Raw genomic sequence first — 26,513 nt, 5'->3', positions numbered from 1 at the left:
TGGTTGTGACAAGGGAGTTTTCCCTTGCTGTGTAGGCAGGTTAAGACGTTCCTCCCTCAAAATACTGCAGAAAGCAGGATTTTTGGCACTCCCCAACCTACCACTTTGTGAATGCCAAATGCAGGCTGAGATGATGGCAGATATTGTCTCAGTCAATGTCACTTTGTTGAGGCTTACAGTTCAGTCATGTGATTTTAACAGAAAATTTCTAATTCCTTGCATTTTCAGTTGATACAGCAATATAGAAGATAAAGCATCGTGAAGCTTGAAGGCTGGACATTTTTTAGTATGATCATTGATTTTTCTTATGTACAGCCATAAAACACCTTGAAAACTAGATCTTTGATTGGTCCATGTCCTTCCCTGTGACCTCCCAATCTTCTTGAATTGTCTATGAGTGGGTAACTGAGATAATGCATCATCAGGGATTTTCAGGTAGTTTTGAATCTGCTCTAGTTCAATTTTTTTATTCAAGTAGATTTTAATTATTCCAACTTCTCCAGATTTCGGCTGGCACAGTGCTGCATTTTGGATTTAGTGTGAGAATAATATTGATAACACGCTGATGGTGTAGTTGTTGCTGAGCAGTGCTCATCCTAAGTTAAAGGTTTTTCAGGTTCCTGTGCTCTGCCAGTGAGAAGGTGCACGAGAATCTGTGAGGGATCATGGCCAGGGGAGCTGACCCGAACTGGCCAAAGGGATATTCCACAGCACGGAACATCCTGCTCAGTACATAAATGGGGGAGTTGGCCAGGAGGGGCTGATCGCTGCGCAGGCATTGGTCAGCAGGTGGTGAGCAACTGCACTGTGCACCACTTGTCTTTTCTTGGGTTTTACTTCTCTCTCATTTTGTTATATTCCTTTTCATTATTATTAATTATTGTTATTATATTTTATTTCAATTATTAAACTGTTCTTATTTCAACCCACATATTTTACTTCTCTTTTTTTTTCCTGATTCTCTTCCCCATCCCACTGGGAGTGGGGAGGAGCGAGTGAGTGGCTGCAGAGCGCTTAGTTGCTAATTGGGATCAAACCATGACACAACTGCGACTAGGGATGGGATAACTGAAGTAACTTTTCCATGACTAAGCACATAATCGTACTTTTTCTAATATACCCAATACGTGAGTCTTCAGAACAGTGTTACTGGTTTGGATGTTCAAACCTTATTCCCATAACCCCCTATTCAGATTTCATATCTGAATGTCCACCAGTAAACTGACAGCTGACTTTTGTTTATGCTTTATTCTGTGTTAATTTCACATAAAACTCATTTTTAGGTGCCATGCGAACATCAAAGTGGAACTTCATCTCTAATCACGGAAAAGAATCTACTTCCAAAGCATTTGACAAACAGATTTTTTTTGTTTTAGGTTTAATTTACAGAGAGGGAGACGCATATTGTGGACACATTTGAGCAGATTAATAAATAGTATTTGTATATATGTAACCAAAACAGTAATTTATTAGGAAGGAGACAGACGCAGGGGAATAACATGCCAATCTGCATATGTAGTTGCGTTGCGTTCATGATGAACTGCTGTTTATTCAGGGCCAGTGTAGCTTGGCACCATCAGAAGAACTATTAGCAAGAAGATGAAAAAAAATTATCTCAAATACAAATAGCAGAAACATACAGGAGAAAATAAAATTTCTAAGATTTTTGCTGGCTGTTACGAGAACTGAAGACTGAAGAGAGACATTTATACTTTGTGCATTATCTCTGCAGATGAGAAAGAGGGATGTATGATTTATGTTGTAAAATCTAGATAATTCAACATCAGGCTAGTCCAAGTACGAATAAGAATAGGAATGACAAATGCAGTGTTTACCTCCTGTGTATTTGGTGTGGGATGTGTGTGAAAATAAGCATTTTTTTTTTTTACACAAAGAGATTTTAGAACTAGTTTACTTTTATCTGTTCTTATTTTGGGGAGTTATTTTTTCAAAGACTTACACAGAATTCAAAGAGCTGAAATAAAGGAATCTAAAGGAATCCATGGTAAAATCATATACAACCATGTGACCTCATAATGGATACATATAAAGAGCTGCAAAATTGTTAGCACGTACATTTCTTTTTGAGTGCCTGATTTCGTACCTCAGTACTATTATTTTAAATGAAATATTAACATGTCAAATTTCGTAAAATATTTTTATTTTTCTAACAAAAAAAAGGGGTTTTATTCAAGAAATAGCAGTAGCCCAATACTTTTAAGCAACCTTGCAAAAGCAAGTAGCTGGAAAAAATAAGAATTCTGTTTCAGCAGCAGTTTCAAGAAGGCAAAACCTACATTTAGTATTTTAGCATTCTTCAGAAATGAAAGTCCATTACTGTGCCTGAGACTGGTTCTTGATCTTTTTAAGTGGATGGCTGTTTTGACAAATGGAATGAAATTGTGTTGCCAGTTACAGACCTTGATGCTTGTTAATGTTTATGGCTATTTTCATCACAGATTTGGATGGAAAGAGCTGACATTTCTTTTAATTTCTTGCCATATTTTAGGACTGCGTGTTACACAGGAGTCTCGTTGGTGATCTGAAAGCATTCGTAGATAAATATGGGTTTGATGTACTTGTCATTCTGGCCAGCTGTTTGTCAGATGAGAAGCAAACAAAACGACAAATAGCAGTATTCTCGGAAAACTTAGAGCTAGGCAATCAAGTAAGTACCCACCCAGAAAAATAATCAAATAATATCTTCCCTGCAAAAAATGTTTTTTTAAAGTAGTATATACCAGAATGTCAAATAATTAAGTGGGGTCAAAAAGTAACAACAGTTGGCTGGCAACTGAGTAGCTATTTGAAATGGCTGCATTGTTTATATGATGCAAAATGAAAGTTTGTGATATTTGTGATCATTTCAGACCAGCCTAATAGAAAAAGTGTATGGTTACAAGAAATACAGGAGACAAGATTTTTCAGTTCAGCTAAAACAGAATGATCTAGTTTTTTGCTAGTTTTGGCTTGGTTTTGTATTGTGATCTGCACAAATGAGTCTTTGGCATTGAGGGATGAGCAAACACATTGTAAACATAATGACCAGAACTCATTCATGTGTATGTTATCACTAAAGAATTTAAGCTCTGAGAGGAAGCCAGTTTATTACTAGGATGTTCAGATATCGAAAGCCAGGCACTGATATTTTTTTTTACTAGATTTGTCCCCAAATGGAAGAAGTCATCTCAGTGGCAACTTTTTGAACCATTTTCTCAGCTTTAAAAACTTCCAATTTTAGGGTCAGGTGGATACATGATCCTATTGCTTTCAAGGTCAACATAAATATATTTATTTTATTAATCTAATTATCCCATTCTAGAAATACTTTTCTCATGTACCCTTACATGTTTTACTCAAATTTCCTAAGGCAACAACTAAGCATTTATTTGGATTTTTTTTTTTTTTACTAATGAAAAATGAAAGTCAAGTAAATATTCTGACCAATTCTATAAAACATATTTTGTATTGATCGTCTGTTGTAATACTTCATCAATTTAGGGATCATAATAAGGCTGTTACAGTGAAATAGCCAAGAAACAGATTAATAGGAATAGATAGGTATGTCTGTCTTGCACAGTGAAGTTGTCAATATGTGTCCTTATGTCCATGATTGCAATGGCTCTTGAAACATCCTATTTTTCAACAGATCTGCTGTGAATTAGAAGAATGTCAGAATCCTTGTTTGGAGCTGGATCCTCTAGGATGTGAATGTGACCAAATTCTCATTTATCATCAAGAAAATTCTTTGGTGACCTGTGATCAAATTTTTCTTCTGGTTAAGGAAGTTATAAATAGAAGGCAACCAGAAATGGTATCAAACAGTAGAACTTCTTCTACTGAAGCTGTTGCTGGCAGTGCTCCACTTTCACAAGGATCATCTGGTATCATGGAGTTATATGGTTCTGATGCAGAACCACAGCCCAGTTCGGCCAATTTTATAGAAAACCCTCAAGATCTAAATGGATCAATGCAAGCCCATGTTGATGTTAATGTAGACCTTGTGAGTCCAGACAGTGGGTTGGCTACCATTAGAAGCAGCCGGTCTTCCAAGGAGAGTTCTGTTTTCCTTAGTGATGACAGCCCTGTTGCAGAAGGTGCTGCTTCCCATCACAGTCTTCTGCCTGGCTTTGATTCCTATAGCCCTATTCCTGAAGGAGCAATAGCCGAAGAACAAAAACCTCAGTCTAGTGATAATAATGATAACTTTGATCTTTTCAATTTTGATCTAGCACCCGTGGTTACAGCTCCATCTGAGTCATCTTCTCATTCTGTTGATTGTTCCCCAGCAGATGACTATTTCCTTAACAGTGATTCATCAGAAGGACAACAACTCACTGTGCAGAAAGATCTTGATGAGGCAAACCTGCTAGAAAACAATACAGCAAATTATTCAACTGACTTAATTACGACAACAAATGAGGAAGACAATTTAGCTGAATTTTATGAGAATCCAGGAGAAATATGTGAGAAAACTTCAAGTTTGATCGATTTAGTTGAAGGTGATTCTTCGTCACCAGAAATGTTGAAATCTGCTGATTCAAGAATTCCACCAACTCCTATGAACAGTCTTGTAGAAACTTCACCATTAGATAATGGGCAGCCTTTATTTTTCCCACAAGATGTCATTAAAAAAATTAATGAAATAGATGGCACAAATTATTCTCAGTCTGGTGTTAGATATGGAAGCTGGTGGGATGGCTTTGACCTAGAGTCCAGAAATGCTGATACATGGAGTTCAAGTGAGCAGGAATCTGTATTTCAGAGCCCTGTCTTATGGAAAGATTGTAAAGAAAGTCCTTTGCTACGAGAACATACTGATAGAAGAGCCTCAGATTCTGTATTCCTCCAAAAACAGCCAAAGCAAATGGAATACATGAGAGCAGGTCTGTGGGATAATCAGTTTAAACAAGATAATTGGGACCATGAGAAGCGAGAGAAAAAGAATGAACATTCACTTTTGCAAACTGCTTCTTTAAAGGAGACAAAGCAAGAACCAGAGAGCTTTCCTGACTTGTGGAAGGTCGGTCAGCCAACACCGATGATGTCGGATGCATGGTGCAGTGGTGAAGGGAAAAGTAGTCAGTTAGCTGGAGTCTCATATGAAGTCTGGACTAAGTTTGATGCAGGAGACATTGCTCGGTCCTCAGAAAATGTATGGAACATGCCCAAACTGGATAGAGAAAAAAAATCAGTGAATATTCCTGAGGAATGGGCCATATCAAAAACTAGTTTATCAGATTCTTCAGAAATCATTGCAGACAATGAGACTGAAAATCCACCTATCCAGGTATCTCCAGAAGCCTGGGATAAAGAAAAATATTATTCAGTAGAAGAATATGGAAAATCTGAAAATACAAATTCTGTTTTGAACAATATGCAAAATAATCCCAAGCTGGAAACAGAGGAAAACACTGTATTTGGTGACCGTAAACATAGACCAAACCCATTTGAAAATATAGAGACCTGGAATATGTATGATAAAAACATCAGGAAAGAAGTAACAGAAGTAGTGGTGCCATGGGAGGATACCTTCTTGTATAAACACTCAGATCTTAGTTCATCAAACGTAGGTGAAGATATAGTTGTTTCTCCACCAGACACCAATTATTCAACATCTGATTCATATGTATCACCTACATATGTGGAAGATGAAGGAGAAAATAAGGACACAGATTTCAATGAAGAAACAGTTACTGATAAATTGACAAACGCAAATTTGGCTGAGCCAAAAGTACTTGAGAAAACAAGTAAGGAACTATCGTCTCCTAGAAACATGCCTTTTTCAAGCATTGGAAACACAAACATCTGGAACGCTCCCTTAAATAATGTTACCCAGTTACAAGAAAGAAATTCTGAAATTACTTCTCTTTCTGCCTTTGCTAAACCTTTCCTTAATTCAGAACAAACAGCTAATCAATGTTTTTCAACTGAGATACATACCAGTGAAAATAATTTTTCTATAGCTGAAAACAGAAGAATAACGCCAGTATACAATCAAACAGTGAATGACTTATCACCACCACAGAATGAATTAAATACTAGACAGACTGCAGCTGAAAATGTAGAAACAGGAACCAGTGTTCCTGTAGAAGACACAGACACATCTACACCAACGTCAGACACTGGAAATGGTTTGGATCTGAAAATATGTGACTTAGGGAGTCAGATAGTTAGCAAAAAGGCAGCACAAAACACCGCTGAAATTGATGAAAAGCTGGATGATCACAATTCAGTGCAGCAGCAGAACTTGTGGAGTTTACAGAGTGAGGAGCATTGTGAGGAAGGCTGGGACGTCACCTCTCAGGAAGGAAAAGAGGAATATAAGAGAACAGATGAGACAAGTGGACAGCAAATGATTAGTGACATTTGTAATAAAGCAGTGCAAGAGGACAGTGAATCTTCATGTAATGCAGATTTGGAAGAAAACAGGTCAACAACTGAAGTTTCCAGCTCACCAGAAAAAATGAGGAATAGTGTTAGTTTGGAAGCGTTAGTCACAGAGAATGAGTCATTTTCCAATCAAAGTAATCCAGTTAGTCAGGAAGAGAGAAAAGACTTGTTGCAGAATAATGTAGAATCTTCTTCAAGCGCTTCTGAGGAAGGCAGAAATTATGAATCTTTTCATGACTCCAGACCACAAAATTGCAATTATAATGAAACATCACAGCTGCTTTCTGAGAAAGCTGAAAAGGAGACTACAGTGATAGACGATGCAACAAGTCCTGAAGTGGAAAGTATCTCTGAAAGTTCTGATAAGGGTAGTGATAATCCTGAAAATAATTCTTCTAAAATGCCTGGAAGCTCAGGCACCTGGAATGACTATGGAAGGAGTGGCTGTCACTTAGCCACATCAATTCCTTTGAGGAATGAACCACAAGAAGCACTGGCAGAAGTGAAAGAGGGCTTACATGAAGTGGTTTGTAACCATCCAGGCATTTGTAATTCTGAGTTAGTATCTCTCAAAAATAGCTCAGAACTGAACAGGACTCATGAAAAGTCTTTCACAGATGAGTTTGAGAGTCCTCCTTCTAGATATGTCAGTGTTCCTGACATTACAGATATGTCTGTGGTGGAAAATTCATTTTCACATGAAATAGGTTCTGGGAGAAATGAAAACACTGAAAATTTAGAACCTGCTAATAGTCTTTGCAGAGAGCCATGTATGATGCCTAATGACAGTTTTCCCCAAACTGCTTGGAATTCACAGCCATTTGAAGATTTGCAATCTCCTGGAACAAGTCCTGAGGCAAGTGAAGTCCTTGAAATGGCAAACACCACAAGTAGCCTTTCAAAGGATATACAGATCAAAAGTTATTTAGAAGAAGATAATGTGTGGAGTAATTCAATAAATTATTATGCACACTCAAGTGGAACAAGTCCTGATTTAAGTGATGCATCTGTGAATGTGTGGGGAGACCTTCCAGTTGCCAGTCATCACAAAAGGAGTCAGGATATGTGGGATATTAAAAATAATAAAAATCTTGAAGATGCTTGTAAAAGCAATGAATTTGGGAATGAACTTGAAGAAGGATTTGAAACAAGTGCTGAAAAGAACAAAGTTCCTAAAAGCTTAGATTTTTGGGATGCTCATGTAGATGATGATACTGTATCTTCTTTATCAAGTCCTGACATAAATGAGGATTCAGAGAATTCAGAGGCATGTCCAGAATTGATTTACGAAGATTCCATGTATGAAAACAAACAGCACAAAGCATCTGAAATTGTAGAGGATTATGCTCAATCCAACGCAACAAGTCCTGAAGCAAATGAAGACAATTTAGATACAAAAACGAAGGTGAGAGAGGAGGTCCAGGGAGGCATCTTCAATGAAAACTCTGGAACAATTAAAGCTAGGAAAATGTTGCAAGAGGACTTGACTATAATGGAGCGTAATGAGACTTCTGAATGTTTAGGTCAATGGGAAACACTTCAGAAAAAAGATCAGGTGAGTATTTTCAGTGAAAAAGCAGGTAGTGGAGAAGACTCATATTTGTGTAAAATGAATGAAGATACTACACCGGCTTTTGCTGTTGGTGATAAAGAAGAGTATTCTTCAAAAGCTGTAGGTATGTGGAGTGTGTCATTGGAAGATGATCTAAGAACTGATCCAAAATCCACAGTAGCAACATTTGGTTTTCTAGGTGACAGTTCAGAATTATGGAATTCACAACCTTGTGAAGAAAAGCAATTGGAAGATCAGTATTCTGTTTCAAATCACTCTGCAACAAACCAGTTAACAAACAGTAAAGAGGACTCCTGGGGATCACCTTCACAAGATAAAGAGCTAACACAAGCACAGTTCACTAATGCAAGTAATGATGGACATCAGCCTCCCCCCCTGTACTGTGGTGAAAAAGAAAATGAAAGGCTAGTACACCCTATGAATATTCCTGGTAGTCAAATAAATCAAGACACTGTACAGTTCAAAGAATTTGATCCTTTCAGACCGGATAAAGAAGAAAGGGGCTTGAAAGAGCAGTTGTTTCCTACAGATGAGGAAAATCAACTGGCTCCACAGAACCCTTTTTCAGATGAAGAACGAGGTATGCCAAATACATCAGTTCAAGAAATCACTGTACTGGATCTACCAAAAGACAATGAGGGAAATGCAAGTCTCATTCCTCAAGAGCAACAGCGGGACACCTGTGAAAGATTAGATGTGCACAACTCCCTGCCAGGCGCCTTCACTGTAGAAGACTTATCTTTTGAAATGACAGAGAAGTCAAGTCCAGGCTGGAGTGTATTAGTTCCCCAAACTGCACTTGTCCCAGATATTTTACAGGAAAATACACAAGAAAGTAATCAGCTGTTTTCAGTGGAACCTGACCTGTGGACTAATGCTGAGCAGATTGTCAATTTGAAATCAGATGGTGAAAATCCTGATATATTAAGTCACTGTGACCAAGACAATAGTTCAGAGGCATCAAGCAGTCCTGATGTGTGCCAGGAATATGAAGCTAAGCATGACTCTGTCCTGTCTTCTCGGATTGGTGTGGAGCCTGAAGACAAAGATAGTCAGCTGATTCACACATCATTAAATGTGAGTAAAGAGGCAGATTTTGATTCCAAGTGTCAGCTAGTAATGCAGAAGGTAGAGCTACAGTCTGAAAGTGGTAGCTCCCAAGACTATGAACAAAGAAAGACCAATGAATCCTATCAGCTAATCTCTTCTAATACTCAGGAGACGCCTGAATTTGCAATTTTGGGAGAATATGGTCTAGAAAATAAACTTGTTACTGATCCAGTTGAGTCAGCTGAAATTACCAATGAAGTTTTAGCAGTGACATCCTTTGATCTGAAAGACGTGTTCCATGAAAGTTTTACTTCTGCAAGCCATCAAGGAACACCAGCTGATACAGCTGAAATAGCAACCTCGCAAATGCATTTTGTTCCCATGGATTTCACTCTACCTGGTAGGGCAGAACAAAGCTTAAAAGAAATTAATGCCTTGGCTGAAGTTGGAAAATATTCTGATATTGACCATACAGCAGTAACTGGTGATGAGCTAGACATGTCAGAAGAATGTGTGGATGAATCTAAGACAGGGGTAGAACATAACATCAGGAACACATCAGTGACTAATGTCCAGGCAAGCACATGTAGTGGAATGAACATACTAGCAGTGATAGACAGTGAAGCAGCAGAAGGGAAATCAAAGGATAAACAGATATTCTTTCCCAAGTTCTTTCTGTCTGGTGGTAATGAAGGCTATGAATCTGATTCAAATCATCAACTGGTTGATGACATAGCAAAAGAATCTGAAGAAGTAATTGAAAATTATTTTCCTGTGTTCAAGGAAATGCCCAGTGACCAATCACCAGTGGTGTGTACATCACCATCCCATGTATCTTTTGATGCTGAACCCTCTGGCAGCAGAGAGGGTGCAGAGGATGAGCTCTTGTTAGAGCAGCCATTTTGTGACAGTGTTTCTTTGGAAAAACTTTTATCACTGCCAACTCCTTCGGAAGGTGCAGAAGGCATCCTAACGACCCAAGACAGCAGCATTGAAGATGAGGTGTCTGAAACGTCCATAGAGTGCCTTCAGGAAAATCGCACATCCCTACCTTCACTCTCCAAGTCTGAAGTAACTCCAAGAGCTTCTGAAATTGCGATAGGAAAATGTGAAGCAGAAACAACTGCTCCCGACTCACCGCCAGGTGGAGATAAAAGATCACCCTATGGTAAGAAAAGTTGCTTTCCAGAGCAAGTTCATAGGACAAAGAAAGAAGGCTATGTCTGGAGTATTACTGCTGAATGATGACGCTTTGAGTGAAGTTTGAAGTTTGTGTGTCTCCCTGATGTACAAAACTCTGTACTTTGGGAAGACCTCTAGCATCACCCTTCTAGCAGACCTAAAGCTTTTAAGCACTGAAGGAGGAACATTGTTTCTGCTGTTTGTACAGGGCCTAGCATATGGGACACCGAATCATTTGTCCCTTTAGGAATGGCTGCAGTGTTAATGTATAATCTTTAACAATAATGCTGCTGTTATAAAATTCAAGTACACATTAACAGAGTAAAGCAAAGTGAGAAGTGCTTTATCTCACTGTACTGATTTAAAGAAATCATGGTGACTGACATAGTAACTAAAAAACTAAAAGGAGTTTCTGTTTCCTTGTTTTTTAGACGCTGGCACTGACTCCCTATTTTGTAGGGAGAATAAGCTGAGAAATTCCTCTGAGAGCACTGAACTGAAAAGTACAGAGGGTAAGGAAGATGTGAGAACCCAGGTGCAGCGAGATTCAGCTTTACTGGAGATGGATTACATCCTTGTTATTGAGGAAGAAAATATACCTTCCACTAAGGATACCCTTGAAAGAAATGAAAATGATTTTGCATGTCAAGAAGCTAATGTAGCTGAACACACAGAATCTCATGAAAGCTTTTCGCATGGCTCCTTGGATACCTTTCAGCCAATCTCCATTACAAATGAAAGGGAAGATTGCATTTGTGGGACTGAATGGGACTCTGTTCACTTAGAAGAGAAAAGTCCTTCTATTGTACCTCAAAAACTGGATGATGACAGGAGATCACAGGAGAGCTGTGGGCAAGATGAGGGCTGGATTATATTGGGCCAAAATGAAGTCAGTGACAGATCACCTGAAGAAATTTCTGCTGAGTCAGAGATGCCAAAATCAGGATCTGGACATTCTGGTGAAGAACCAGCAGCTGTTGTAGCGCAGAAGTTGTTTCTTGACACTCAGGCAGAATTTCAGGTAGAAACTCCCCTTCAGAAATCTTTTGAACATGAGGGCTGTTCTCCTTCAAACGGCCTGACTATGGAGGATGAGAGTTCAGGCATCACAAGAACACATGTGTTGCAGGTGGTTGGTGGTGATGGCGCATGGGAAGCAAATTCTCAACAGAGACTTGGAAATAACGTAGCAACAGAACAAGAAATGAAGGAGGAAATGGTGCTTCTCAACAGTGATAGAGAACTGGGCCAAAAATCAGGGTAAGAAAAAAAATGACTTGTTTCCTTTCAAGAGTCTTCTGTTCACTTGTTATCAGTGTTTGAAGTGTATGACATTATGAATAGATGGCAGGACTTTCAAGTCTGAAGTACTAATTGTATTTACATGATTTAAGCATCACTGTATTCCTCCTGGTCTAAAAACAGAGTCTTGGTTCTTGGTTGCTTGCTATGAAGCAAATTAGTATTGTTTTGTAATGCAGGATGCTTGTAAGGCCACTTCCTTGCAGGAATAAGTCCATCTTCCTGCTATGAAGTCCCATAGTCTTCATAACCTACCTTTAAATCTGAAACAGGTGTGGCCAGGGAACACAGGCCAAAGCCAGGTACTGATGGTATTGCTAGTCCAGATACAATGCCAGTGATGAGATTATGGAGGCATGGAAGTGAAGTACTATCTCTGCCTAACACAAAACTGCTGGGAAAGAGGATTGGATGGAGTCGAGGCCTAGAATCAGAAAAAGGTGCTGCTTATAGAGGAAAGAAAAGACTGGTGGAAAATTATGGTCTTTGTGGTTATTACCAAGCTGTAGGCAGGTCAGAGCAGCATTTCTGTCATTCAGACTGGACTGGCAGTTGAGGCAGTTTGGGTGTGTTTGCACCTGCCTTTGGGTGGAAGTGCTGCCTCTGTGCTGACAGCATTACAACTGCCTGCTGTCTTTCTGCTGGGTCACCAGATGGAGAGAGAGGTGACCCTCTTGACTCCATTTACTGTAGTGTTTTGGAGAAGGTGCTTCTGTTGTTGATTCCTCTTCTTCTACAACCAGGAGGTTGTAACTGTTACAGTGGACTTCTAGAGTAGCCCCAGAGGTGCAAGTGTGGAAGTCTGACCTCATTTCTTCTGTGCATCTGCAACTGACATGCTGCAGTTTTACAAAGAGGAACCTGGTGCTGCGTTATACAGTGAAATTGTGAGCAGTAAAAGAAACTTCTCAGTGCAAATAAAACTAGGGGTGTAAGTGCTTTGTACTTGTTAGTCCTTTTGAACTGCACTTACCAAAAAGAGCATATGTGGTATGAAATGTGGAAACATACTGTTCGTGTGAAATGCAAGAATGATTTTTCAGTTTTTTACAAGTTTCTCCCAGGCAGTTGTCATTTCAGTGTAGCATAGACATCACATTCACAACTTCTATTATCAGGTTTTAATTGGCTTGCAATTTATTTTAGACTTTACTTTTTAAAATTTTCACTAACAATTTTGCAATTTTAGCATTAGGCCTTTTTCCCCTTAAAGGCGGTGTGCCTGTGTATGATAGTATAACCTTGATAACAGCATGTACGAATGACCTATGACAGAAAAGCACAGGTTTTTGCTCCCCTCCTCCCCGCCCCAAACAGTTCACATTTCGCTAAGATTTCAGGAGTGAATAGTTCAATAGCTGTGATTTATCTTTCCCCCGAGACATTAAAATACCTCCTCTCTAAGAATTTTCTCACATTTTTCAAAAAGTGTATCATTAACACAAGTTCAGACACTGTTATAGCTGAGCTGCTTTTAAAATACAGTAAGTGCTGGCTTCATCCTGAACAGAAACCACACTTTCAGAAACTCTGACATATATTGACACTTGCAGGCTTAAATTTAAGCATCTGTATAGGACTAGGTTTTCTTGACAGACAAGATTGGAGCAGTATACAGAGCATACTTTGCCCTCACACACTGCCCCTGGCTGAAATTGCTTCAGTCGAACTAGACAGGCAGCACCAAGGAGAATATGAGGTGAGAGGGGCTTTGTTTCAGTAGGGCAGTGACAGCTTTTTTTGGTGCAGGTTAGCATTTACTGCCCTCAAGAAAGAAGCAAATCCTCAGAAGGGGTAGCAGAAGATGAGCACTCCCCAGTTCCGTATGGTCTGAAGTAAACCAAATGCTGAGTGCTTGACCTTGAAACTATCAAAAGTAGAACTGGTTGGCACAACACTTCTGTTGAAATCCTCCAAGCTTCTAACTTCCATTTCAGAAGGAAAAAGAAAAAATTTTTAAATTTTCTACAAAAGAGAAATCTGGAAGAAGCAAAACAACCAAAATCTCCAAGCAGTTGTTTTGTGTCCACATTATTGTGTGGAAGGGCTGCTTGGGATTCATGGATCTAGAAAAACTAGATGTTCTTTGATTTTGAGGTACTTTGCTTGTTAGGACTCATCCACATCCTGGAAGTGATCTTCCTCCATTATCTCTGCAGTGTTTCACTGAGGGTTCATCAAAACCAACTAATTTCAATGTTTTCTGACAAAGCAGTAATTTCTAGTGAGAGTCATTAAATCAAAAGATGCGTGCCACCTCTGCTTATAATAAATGGTGAATGGGACAGGAAAAAAGGAGGGTTGTTTAGAGGTGCTGGCTAATTGCAGACTTGCAAAGCTGACATGAACAAATCAGCTGGCAACTCCTCTGTCTCCCATAAAACATTTTAAATTAAAAACTTCCAGATGCTGTCCCTGCTTAAGTTGCACTGATTAATTACATGCAGGCAGCATCCTAGAGTTTGTCTTGTCATACTTACATGCCCATAGCATTCTTACAGAGGAAGAGAGAACTGGTCTAGGTATCTGATTTTAAATGATTTTTAGAAATTAGCACAATGGAGTTCAGATAACTTTGAAGCAGTAAGATTCTTTGTTCGATACCTCAAGAAAAGAATCTAATTTTTGAACTTAGACTGGCACTAGAAAAATCTTTCCCATGGCCATGGATTTATAGGGGTTTTTAACATGTTATTGCTATGAATTTTTTAGATCCACTTTGAGAAGAACTCTGCTGTTCTTTAGGAATTTCTGTAAGTCTCCAAGGTAAAAACTTTAGTCTTGCACAGAATAGTGATTTGCTTTGGTGTTTCAGATGTAGTACATTCATGGTTCTTAGAGCTTGGTATATTCTCTTAGACTGATTCCCGCATTAAAGTCCGAAACTGGACCATGTTAATGTAAGAGTGTTTTCACTGAAGACTTTAGTGCGTGATGGAATATGGTGCATCCTGCAAGGAAAGGCATCATTAGCTCTTGGTACAGAATATATATGTATGGTCACTACAGCTTCCACTATAGGCTTTTTTCTTATCTGACTCAGAAATTGTTTAATACTTGCTTAGTACCAAATGCCTTTTGAATGGATAGCAGTGGCTTTTTCTGTCCTTAACACTAGTGATGCTGAAGCCCAGCAAAGTAAAGCAAAGCATGCAAATTTTTCAGCATCTGCATTAACAATTATTTGTGGAAGCATGGAACCAGTAAAATCTACTTTCCTTTCCATTTATGTTTTGTTAGACTTTTATGTTGATAAGGTGTGAAATCTAATGGATGTTTTTTCCAGTATTACTGTTATTAAATATATTGCTCTTGTATGAGGATTTCATATCTAATAGAGATTGCTTTTACGGTGCTGTTTTCCCCTCAGTTTCCCCTGTGCTTGGTAAGTGATGTTCAATAAATATGTAATAAGCTCATGTCTTTGGTCAGTTAGGTAATGACTTCAGACTTTTTAGGGGAAAGCAGACACACATGCAGATGTTCCCTATGCATGCCCACAGCATGATCATGGAGGCCTTGATTCTTTTGAAACCAATGCAAACACACAAAAAATATTGTGGTAGAAAGGAGAAAACACATATGGGAATAATTATTTCTAGATTATATGTCAATTCCATTAAACTGCTTACATAAACAGCTGAAGAAACAGCAACTGATACGGTAGAAGTGTGTTATTAGAAGTGTTTTCTAATACGTTTCATTGACAGTTTTAAAAACACAAGTTCCTTATTAAAACATACCTCAGTGTGCAGCTTTTAAGTCTGAAATTAAGTGCCCTTCTTTGTCAACAAAGTTTAAAACATCATACTGCAGAACTGCCGGTCTATGGGAGGTTAGCATAGAAACACTGGTGACATCACGTAAGAGAAGAAACTGAGGCTTGTCTCTTGTTCTTATTGCAATAGAGTTTCTAGATGGCCTGGTGGTGCTAGTCATCAGGCTCTGAGTCTGCCAAAGTAGTAGGCATCTTTGAAGTAGGTTTTTGTAGAACTGAACCAAAGTCAAAGTAACTGATACCTAGCTCTCAGAAGCGTCTTTCTGCCTGAATTCTTGTACTTCTGAAAGGCCATAATTTTGACTCAGGAAAGTTTCTTGGATTCTTCACTAAATGTGACTCTTGCCTTGACTGAGTAGTCTGTTTCCTAGCTTATGCTTAATTAAACCTGCTTGGTATCTGAAAATTAAGCACCCTTAATCTGAAGATCTGGCCAGTTAGCTGTGCCACAAGCATGGATTACATTCTCTGCTTATTTTTTTGTTTTGTCAAATACTTATGCTTTATGCAATTAAAGTTGCATTCTGAACCTGTAACATCCATCTCTGTGATAGTGGTTTTGGAATTGGCTCCTGAATCTGGGGCTTTCTCTATTGGAGCCTTTGCTTCCTGCAAGGAAGCTTTCCATGTGGCCTGCTGGTTGATCTTTCCTATACCCTTGGCAGGGTATAGAAATTAGTGTCTTATTTTTAGGTATGTAATTTACTTTCATGTATTTATGTATGGCACAAACACAAGCTTCTATAATTGTGTTGGTGATAAAAGGAAGACTAGGGAAAATGTGGGCCCTCTCCAGAAGGATATGGGAGACCTGGTTACCTAGGACATGGAGAAGGCTGAGGTGCTCAATGGCTTTTTTTGCCTCAGTCTTCACTGTCAAGTGCTCCAGCCACACCTCCCAAGTCACAGAAGGCAAGACTGGGAGAATGGAGAACGACCCGCTGTATAAGAGGATCAGGTTCAAGACTACCTAAGGAACCTGAAGGTGCACAAGTCCATGGGACCTGATAAGATGCATCTGCGGGTCCTGAGGGAAATGATAGATGCAGTGGCTAAGGCACTATCCATTATATTTGAGAAGTCGTGACAGTCCGGTGAAGTTCCTGCTGACTGGAAAAGGGGAGACATAATGTCCATATTTAAAAAGGGGAAAAAAGAAGACCTGGGGAACTACAGGCCAGTCACCTCTGTGACCTCTGTGACCAGCAAGATCACGGAGCAGATCCTCGTGGAAACTATGCTAGGGCACATGGAAAATAAGGAGGTGATTGATGACAGCCAACACAGCTTCACTAAGGGTAAATCGTGCCTGACAAATTTGGTGGCCTTCTACAGTGGGGTCACAGCGTTGGTTGATAAGGGAAGTGCAGCTGACGTCATCTACCAACCCAAGCTATCATTCTATGATCTCTGAAGAATAATGAAACTCATCATTTGTACGCAGACAGAAGATGGGGACATCCCAACAAACAGGCAATTGAATTCATAGTCCAAAGTTTATGGAGGCATTTACTCAGTAACTTCCTTCTAAGCCTCTTTCTGAGTCTACAATTTATTCACATGTCTCTGTTTAGAAAAGTTCATGCTTCCATGAACTACTGTGCTGAAGTAAGTTCCTTTAGCAGTGGAATAATCATGGAATCATAGAATGGCTTAGGTTGGAAGGGACCTTGAAGATCATCTAATTCCAACCCCCTGCCATGGGCAGGGACACCTTCCACTAGTCCAGGTTGCTCAAAGCCCCATCCAGCCTGGCCTTGAACACTGCCAGGGAGGGGCAGCCATAGTTTCTCTGGGCAACGTGTTCCTGTGTCCCACCACCCTCACAGGAAAGAATTTCTTCCAAATATCTAATTTAAATCTCCCCTCTTTCAGTTTGAAACCTTTACCCCTTGTCCTATCACTACACTCCCTAATAAAAAGAGTCCCTCCCCATCTTTCCTGTAGGCCCCCTTTAAGTACTGGAAGGCTGCTAGAAGGTCTCCCCAAAGCCTTCTCTTCTCCAGGCTGAACAACCCCAACTCTCTCAGCCTGTCCTCATCGAGGAGGTGCTCCAGCCCCCTGATCATCTTCGCAGCCCTCCTCTGGACTTGCTCCAACAGCTCCATGTCTTTCTTGTGCTGGGGGCCCCAGAGCTGGACACAGCACTGCAGGTGGGGTCTCACCAGAGCAGAGTAGAAGGGCAGAATCACCTCCCTCAACCTGGTGGCCACACTTCTCTTGATGCAGCCCAGGATGCAACTGGCTTTCTGGGCTGCGAGTGCACGTTGCTGGCTCATATTCAGTTTTTTCATCCACCAGCACCCTCAAGTCCTTTTCTGCCAGGCTGCTCTCAATCCACTCATCACCCAGGTGCAGGACCTTGCACTTGGCCTTGTTGAACTTCATGAGGTTTGCACAGGCCCACCTCTCCAGCCTGTCCAAGTCCCTCAGGATGGCCCCCCTTCCCTCCAGCATGTCGACTGCACCACACAGCTTGATGTCATCAGCAGACTTGCTGAGGGTGCACTCAATCCCACTGTCCATGTCACCAGCAAAGATGTTAAAAAGCACCAGTCCCAGTAACGACCCCTGAGGAATGCCACTCATCACTGGTCTCCACTTGGACGCTGAGCCATTGACCATGATACTTTGAGTGCGACCATCCATCCAATTCCTTATCTACTGAGTGGTCCATCCATCAAATCCATGTCTCTCCAATTTGGAGACAAGGATATTGTGCGGGACAGTGTCAAATGCTTTGCACAAGTCCAGGTAGATGACATCAGTTGCTCTTCCCTTATCCACCAGCTCTGTAACCCCATTGTAGAACCCCATTGTTTGTGGCCCTTAGTGAAGCCATGTTGGCTGTCACCAGTCACCCCCTTATTTTCCATGTGCCCTGGCATCAGGGTCAGTAAAGGATGCCATTTGCATTATTTTCTACTCTCATTCAGAAAGTGACTGTCACTTTGTCTAAGAAAATTGACTGTTTTGTGGAAGAGTGAGTTAAAGTTTTGAAACAGAAAGTGTAAACAAAAATGAGAATGAAGAAATGGATTAAAATCTTGATGTCTACTGGTCACCGTCTCCTTCATCCCAATGTCAAGCTTAACAACCCTCTAGGCTGTTCGGGTGGGTTTTAAGAAACTCTGTGACTGGTAATGAATTTCTTCCCTCCTGTCCTGTTTTTCATCTGCAAGAAAAAGCAGCAGCAGAAAGAGAAGAAAAGTATGAAGATGCTTACTATCATTAAAACGCTGAAGAAAAGATATAAACCCATCTCAGTAATATACCAACACCAGAAATAATAAACCCTAGAGGGTTTTTGGACTCATAAAAAAGTACAAAAAGATTTGATAGCACATTATTGTCAGTCTTTCCAGAAAGAAAATAGCTTTTTATATGTATTTCTGTATGTGAACAGCCAAGAGTGACTACATTTAAAAAGGAAGAATTCATGGACCACTGTACAAATGTAGGGTATGCAGGATAACATACCTCACTGCTGCTGCTGCTGCTGTATTTGGACATATACCAGCACTAAAATTTATGAAGACTGGAAGTAATTTTCCTCTTGATAGAAGTTGTCCTGTCTTACAGAGCTGTATGAGGCTCAGTGGTGATGCAGTGGTCAGGAGGCAGAGGGAGAATACTGCAGATGAAATGCTAGCTTTTACTCACCAGCACACTCCTCAGGGTGTGTTAGTGGTTGTGTATACCAGATCATTCTTGTTCTTACCTTTGCTGTAGGGAGGGATTATCCTTTTCCATAGTAGGAAAAGTAGAAAGAGCTGAGGGAAATACTATGACATCATGTATTGACTTGAGGAATAAGAAGTAGTGAGAGCAGTAGAGATAAAGACACTGATATTTGGGAGGTTTGGGACCGAGATTGGAAAACTGGTAGCAAAACTGAGTGGAAGACAATTTCCTTTGAATAGCTGCCAGGATTTATTTAACTCGCTGGAATAACACTGACACAAAAGAAAGCTTAATTTATCTTTCTGATAGCATATTCTCAAAGAAGCAGGAACGTGTATAGTGACTTTTTGGAAAAGATAATTCATCCACTGCCTCTGTCCAAAGTATCTGTGTGACCGTTGCTGTACTGCTGGCTATTAAAATTGCCCAGTACTGTAAGCAATCCAGTAAATTTTTGGTAGAGAATCCTGTTTTCATCACATTGCCTGTGGTTGACAGTGAATAAAGATAGTTCAATATAATGAAAGAAAAATCTGTGACTATTTCAAGATTTATTTATAAGAGTTCTGAGACTACTCTGCTATCTCTGAGATTTAGCCAAATTCACATCGTACATCTCAAAGCCATTAATGATTCAAGTCAAATATCAATGTCCAGTACTAACAGAAAGGAAGCAAGGAAAAAATCCTCACTGACTCCAGTGGACCAAGGGTTTCACCCAGTGTTTTCTCAAAATATCTGTTCTGTCACCCCAAAGATAGGCTGAGGCAATGGATTAGGTAGCCCAGGTTTGCTTCTTGCTTTAATGGGCAAGGCAGGCTGCTACATATAGTAAGCATAAAGGATTGAAAATCTATTTCAAGTTCAAGAGGCCACATTCTGCAAAGTAACTTTTACTTCCCTTTGGACATTTCTGTTTCCTTTTTTCCTTGCATACCCGTGGGGCTGTCATCTTTCATTCCTGTCAAGATTGTTTATTAGTTGGCCAGATTTGCTGGAAAGCAATTCCAGGCACTCTGAGGACCAAGTGTCCTGCTTCAGTGGTGCTCCCAACTCCTGCTGAACTACAAGATTATGGACTTGAAATCAGAATTGAACTCAGGTCTCCCACTTGGCAGCACAGAGTGTGACAATTGACTAAACACAAGGAACTTTAAAGGTTAAGAACAAACATGTGAGGAAAGGAGCAACTGAGCAGGTTGCTTGTAGGAAAGTCTGTGTAAATTAAAGTTAAGGCTTTGTAACAAAAGTAAAAAAGCAAATTGAAACTAACCAAAATGTTTAGATTGGCTTGAGCAAGAAATCTTTAAGGTTGCTGGCTCAGAAATGTTCATCTGACTTTAGGATGGGAAACTATATAATTAATGTATTTTACATTATTATATATCATACCCTTCTAATCATTATAGCAATATACATTATGTATTAGAAGGTCTATCTTGTATACTAGCCTTTGTGAAGATGTTGCTTCTATGAAAATAGAAAAATCCCTGGGACAGATTCAGAGCATGGAACTTTCCAACAGCATAACTGTACATTTATTAAAACTTTTTTTTTTTTCATTTTGCAATAATTTATTTTAATGTCAATGTATCTCACTGCTAACCTTTTTTATTGATGGAAATAATAACATATGCTGTTTATGCACGGGCTTTAGTAACATCATTTCTTTCTCTCTACTTGATTTGGCCTGTGAAGTCATTACAACCATCTTTTTTGTTATCAATTTTGGGGTGGTACAGTATTTTCCATCACCATCTGGAGTTTGAAAATTAATTAAAACTAAAAACCCAGTTTTCCATTGCAAAGCCAGCTGTTAAACAACAGTGGCAGCCAATATGGTGATGATCCCATTTTTGTAAAAACAGCATTAATATTTGCATTTCAAATACCAAGTACTTTATAAAAACATTTTAACAAGAAGAGAACAACACTTCAGTGACTAAAAAACAATTTTAAAAGGAAAACAAACATCTTTACTATTACTCACTTATGGTCTTGAAATTTTACTTAAATTGTGAGACTGGGCTGATAAAACCACTTTGTTAAAGCAAGACCTGGACTATGTTAGTACAGTTTAGCTGTCACATGAAAAATTCCCCCACTATTCAAAACCCCATGGTTTTCTGAGCTAATTCACTATATAATTTATTCCAATCAATGTGATGATCAATGACATGAGATTTCAGCCTAAAGCATTAATGAGCTTTGAAACTTAACCCTGTTGACTCAAACCTGACTTTGATAGTGAGCCCCAGTGAGTTTAGTGGGTCCCAAGAGAGCGTCCTAAAATCTCAAGATGTTCTGTGTCATTCTGAGCATGGAGGCATCAAGGCCATAGCTTCTGCCATGTTACTAATTTCATAGCTTTGTCATAATCATGTTACTAATTACTTCCATTTTATGTACATATTTTATAGCTCTGCTTCCTGGATACAGCTTGTGGGTGTCTGGACATTTGACTTCAAATTAATTAAAGATTGTCCAGTTGAAAAAAGTACTTTAAAATGACTTCATCATTGGAAATTTTGTGTAGAGCTAGCTCACAGAAGCATCGAAGGTCACATGTCTGCAGCTGTGTCCTCTTTAGAAATGTGTTTTCATACTGGTGATGATTTTTTAATTTTTTTTAATGCTTAGTGTTGGTCTATTGTTCTTTAAAACAGCATCTGGGATCTCCTTTCTCAGGAGATCTGCAACAGATGATGAGAACTTTCCCTGTAGGATTACTAATACCATGAAGAATAAGGTGGGAGCCACTCCATTTTTATTTACACTGTGCTGTAGGTGTGCGTGGACCTGTAGTGACAAATGAAAATCTGTTTGGTTTTGACTGCTTATGGCCTGGCAATTTGATGTGAAAGCGTCTCCAGTCCTCACATAACTCATCTTCAAGGAGGAGTTGTGCAGCGTGAAGGGAGAAACTAGCTGAAGGTTAGGCCATGCTAGGTCCTGCTGCCTTGCTGTTTTATCCTCACAGGATTGCAAGGGAATAGGATTGAATGCTGGTTTGCATTTGGAAAGAAACTTGGAGTTTCTAGGAACCCTGCCTCCAACAGGCTTTTATAAAAGGAGAATGTGGGAGTGCACTGCATGAGAAAAAATGTCCTTCCTTCAAGCACACCCCTAAGAAACACAGTCAAGAGCACAGGCCCTGAGCATCGCTTCTTGGTGCTCGTACAGTTTGTGTTTCCAGAATTCACCCTGCCTTCTGAACTGGTGGGTTTTTGTTGTTTCATTTTTTTTTAATTTGCATCTACATTTCCATAGCTGAATTGCAAACAGAACAAATTATGTAAAAGTGTGTTTGAATATGCATGCGCTTTATAACTATCGATGCAAACAGAAATGAGGGCTGAGACGGGCTGAATCCATAGGAACTTCTGTCATGCAGTCTCTCATCACAAGCTTTCCTCGGGCTCTGAAATAAAACAGCAGGGAGCTTTTCAGTACTGCCAGCTGACTCGCTGTATCAAAGTTTGGTGATGCTTCGACAAAGCTCCCCAGGGGACGTAAAAAAAAAATAATTTTCACAGCGGAAGCACAGCTCTGCATTCGTTTAAGCACTCCTTTACCCAAAGCCCGGTGGTAGCTGCTGGTTCACAGAGCCGGCTATCTGAAGGCAGGTGATCACCCTTATTTAGCAGTACCACTAGCCACGTGACAAGAAAATGGTGGAAGATCTGTATTCCTAGTAAACGGCTACAGAAGGAGGGATGCTGAAGTGCAGCAGTCGAGCACCTTTATTATTTTCCCAGTAGAAAGGCCTCTTCAAGTCTGTAGAAGGTAAGCATATCTTTGCTTCGAGAAGCTGTTATGCAAAAGGTTTTCTGATTAACAGCTCTGTTGTTGCAGTTACTTTAGACAGAAAAAGGGGAAATGTTTGTCAGCCTGATGCAAAGCACCCAGGACCTCATTACTGAAAACTGAGCAGCTGTATTTTAATTCTATTGCAGCTCTTTATGAAAGAAGCTTACATCAGTTCAATGGGATTTCTTTTGTCCCAGTGCAGGCACGGTATTTGTAATTAGGAAACAAAACTTCACTGCACATTCACCTAGCAGATTATTTTCAGCTTGTTTGCCTAGCTCTGAGGATATGGTGGGAAAAAAAGGAATGAACGTTCGGCATTGTCAGCAGATAACTTGCTTTTAAGACTGCTTAATTACTGGCATAGCAATTGTTTGTGATAGCTGTCATTGTAGACTACTTGACAATGCTATTATTTTCAGGCTTTTTGCTATCAACTCAAGCGTAAGATTTTGGAGTATTTGCAATAGCCTCTTAAAATGTTGCATGAACAGAAATACGTAATCTTTGAAGGTTAACCAATCAAGGATGCAGCAATAATCTCAGTGGTAAAAGGACTGAGAAATTACTGCAAAAGTTATTTTGTACAGGCAATATTTTTGTTTAAATTTAATTATATGAACTTGATTCAGCTCCATTCAGCTGTTTGCTTTTCTGTCTGTGATGAACAAATGAAAATATTCTTCAGTTTTAAGTGTGGTAAGCAAACAAATGATAGTGATGTGCAAGAGGCACTGAAAATGTATAGAGTGTCTAAATATTAGCTACTGAGAGCAAGCCTGAAAGGAAACGTATGCAGGCTTGGTAGGTATATTTAGCCAGAATCATTCTAAGTTGCGGGCAGGCAGAAATGTCATTTCTGGACTTATCTTTATTAATACTCTTGGCAAGCAGAGCTGTGTTAAGAAAGGGAGGATGCACACAGCTTTAGCAGCACTGACAGGAGGCATTAAGGCAGCTGTGGGGAATGGGGTGGAGGACAACACACAGCAGCCCTTACTCTGCCAAAATCCCTTTTTTCCAGGACTGCTGTGTTCCTCCCTCTACTCTCACCCATGCTTTCCGATGCTATCTCTTGTGGGGCAGGGGAATATGAAGATCTAAAAGAACCTTTTTATTCTTGTTTTTGATTAGTCAGTCTGTTATTTGGCCCTACATAAATCTGGACAGTATTATAGAAAATTTATGTAGTTAGAGACAAGTCTAGCTTTCACCTAAGTTCACTACTTCAAAAACTTAGACCCTGCTACAAGCAGTCTGTTGTGGTTTTGTGACATCTCCATAGTGTTCAGCAGTAACAGGAGAGCAATGTTACTTAACAGCTTGTAATATATCTGTAGAAAAAAGCAGAGAAAAAAAATCAATCTTTAAGCCACAGTCTTTGTTCAGGCAGAAGATGCAGCCCTCAAGCTTACCAAGAAATAATATATAGGTGAGAATATGATTTTGTCACCACCTGTGAGTATTGATAAAGCTATTTTTATCACTGTCATGTCCTCAGGACTGGAGACACTTCCTATCAGACCCTATACAAATATCCAGAAAAATATGGTGCTATTGCAACAACAAATGAGACTGAGGCAGAGGGGATGATAGAAGTTACATCACAGTTGCTTGACAGATGTCTTAGTCTGTCTACTTCTTTTTCCTTTGGACTTTGAAGGAAATGGCTTAGCTGTTACAGGATTTTATTAAATAACTCATTCAGATATTACTAATTAGTTCTTAGCATATCCTGTAGATTGCGATCTTCTCTGTACCCATTGCAGCTGTGAAAAACAGATAGCAGCAGATCAGGCTTCCCTATTTCAGGCTACCATATGAAAGCTGACTGTGTCTTACAAGAACAAGATTGCTGTCCTTAGCAGAAAACACTGACAGCAAACTGAAAAGAGCTGTTTGATGGACAGCAGCCCAGCAGGACGCACCTTTGCCTGCTCATCTAAAACAGCAGAGCATATAGCTCCGTTATATTTCCCAAGCTACAGTATGTGAGTAGTGCCATGTGGGGGAAGGAAGAGCCCCATTCCTGAACGTTACTTCTTCAGTCTGGCATTTCCTGTCACTCTGGTTCTTTTCACATAGAATCACAGAATGTTAGGGGTTGCAGGGGACCTCGAAAGATCATCTAGTCCAATCCCCCTGCCAGAGCAGGACCACCTAGAGTAGGTCACATAGGAACACATCCAGGTGGGTTTTGAATGTCTCCAGAGAAGGAGACTCCGCAACCTCTCTGGGCAGCCTGTTCCAGTGCTCTGTCACCCTCACAGTGAAAAAGTTTTTCCTTATGTTAATGTGGAACTTTTGTAGCATTTTTGCTATGTCTTACATTATCTTCTCTCCCACGCTCAGGTTGGTTTTTGTCTTTCTACTGCTTCTGTGGCCCTTGCAACTCATCACAGAGGTTCGGTTTCTGAAGATAACTGGTGGCTTTTTGCGTCTCCTATCTCCATTTGCACATGCCTTTCTAGACCTGCCTACTGCAGGGTCTTACAGTCTTTCCTGCTCTGAACACCTGCCAGTGCAAGCAGGCTGCAGGACTGCCCTGTTTGGTGACAGTTTTATTGCTCAAGTAGAGTTTATGTGCCTTGATTAGGTCTCTCCTCTGGCTCGTGGTTGGGCTTTTCCTGTATTTTTCCCAAGTTGCAAATCACCCAGTATGGATGGGAACTTTTTAGTTACCAATTTACACCCATTACGGTATTTCCATTTTAATCTGCTCGTTAAAATTCCTGCTCCACATTTTGCAGTGTCACTTACATTCCCCTGCTACTACATCTCTGATAACTGCAGCTTCAACAGAGACTGAAGTTTAACATCAGCATCTTTTTAGAGCCTTCTTTTTAGCTCAAGCATAGCCAAGATAGGGACAATGTAGCTGTTGTAGGTTTGCAGCAGTAGGTAAGATATGAATGTAAATTATGGTAACTCTGAACATCATAAGTTGTGAAATCATTGTTGCATAAACATGGAAAAGATGGAAAGATGGAAATTTGGCAATACAGTGACACAGAAGTGAGAAGAAAAGAGAAAATGAACAAATACACAAGATTTAAGGTATTGAAGGAAAAGAGGTCATTTGAGAAGGGTAAAGAATGAAGTCATAAATAGGACTGTAGAAGAAGCATTATGAGGGAAGGAAAAGATAGAAGTCATACAGTATAAAAATAATGTTGCCATGTATCTCTTCCTGTCTATCAGCATATTATGAATTGTGCAAAGGTTGAACTTGAAATCAAAGGAGTGCTAGAGAAATACTAATACTTTAATGAACAGATCAATAAAAGTGCTACGAATCTGTACATCTTGATGTTACATGAGTTGTTATGATTAGCAGCTCTGAAAGTCATCCCTAAGCACATTTGATCTTGTGAGCAAGGCAGAATTCACCTGTTTAAGATGCTTTGTTAAAACATTTGATTCCAGCTAGTACAGTATGGTAGTAAGTATCATTATCATTGTGCATGTCAGCATTCATACACACAGAGAAACAAATCCATGCAAAAAGTTGACAGTATTACAGAAAAGCCAAGTAGAAAACAGGAAATAGCCACCTAAGTTCAGAAGTCAGCTCAGCTGCAGAACTAGTGGTTATTACTAATAGTTAAGAGCAGTCCGAGTCAAACATTGGAAGAGGCTGCCCAGGGAAGTGGTGGAGTCACCATCCTGGAGGTGTTCAAAAAAGTGTAGATATGGCACTTTGGGACATGGTTTGGTGGTGTGTTGGCATTAGGTCAATGG

At 39.8% G+C, this 26,513-nt stretch overlaps 1 protein-coding gene across 2 annotated transcripts in view; it reads left to right on the top strand.

Moving 5' to 3' along the window:
- PRUNE2 (prune homolog 2 with BCH domain) overlaps positions 1-26,513 on the top strand; it is a 118,563-nt gene that overhangs the window by 55,238 nt on the left and 36,812 nt on the right. Inside the window, exons 6-8 of one of the 2 annotated variants that reach the window (XM_086479211.1) lie at positions 2,510-2,668; positions 3,650-10,184; positions 10,630-11,458. In XM_086479211.1, the coding sequence (XP_086335337.1) occupies positions 2,510-2,668; positions 3,650-10,184; positions 10,630-11,458 (7,523 nt within the window). Of the gene's footprint in view, positions 1-2,509; positions 2,669-3,649; positions 10,185-10,629; positions 11,459-26,513 lie in introns of those variants that run through there. The other variant, XM_086479212.1, reaches the window with a different exon arrangement.

The sequence above is a fragment of the Leptosomus discolor genome, chromosome Z, assembly GCF_034619465.1.
Source record: "Leptosomus discolor isolate bLepDis1 chromosome Z, bLepDis1.hap2, whole genome shotgun sequence".
NCBI classification, from domain to species: Eukaryota; Metazoa; Chordata; class Aves; order Leptosomiformes; family Leptosomidae; genus Leptosomus; species Leptosomus discolor.
The sequence above is the reverse complement of the archived record's forward strand: the minus strand, read 5'-3'. Positions and strand labels throughout refer to the sequence as shown.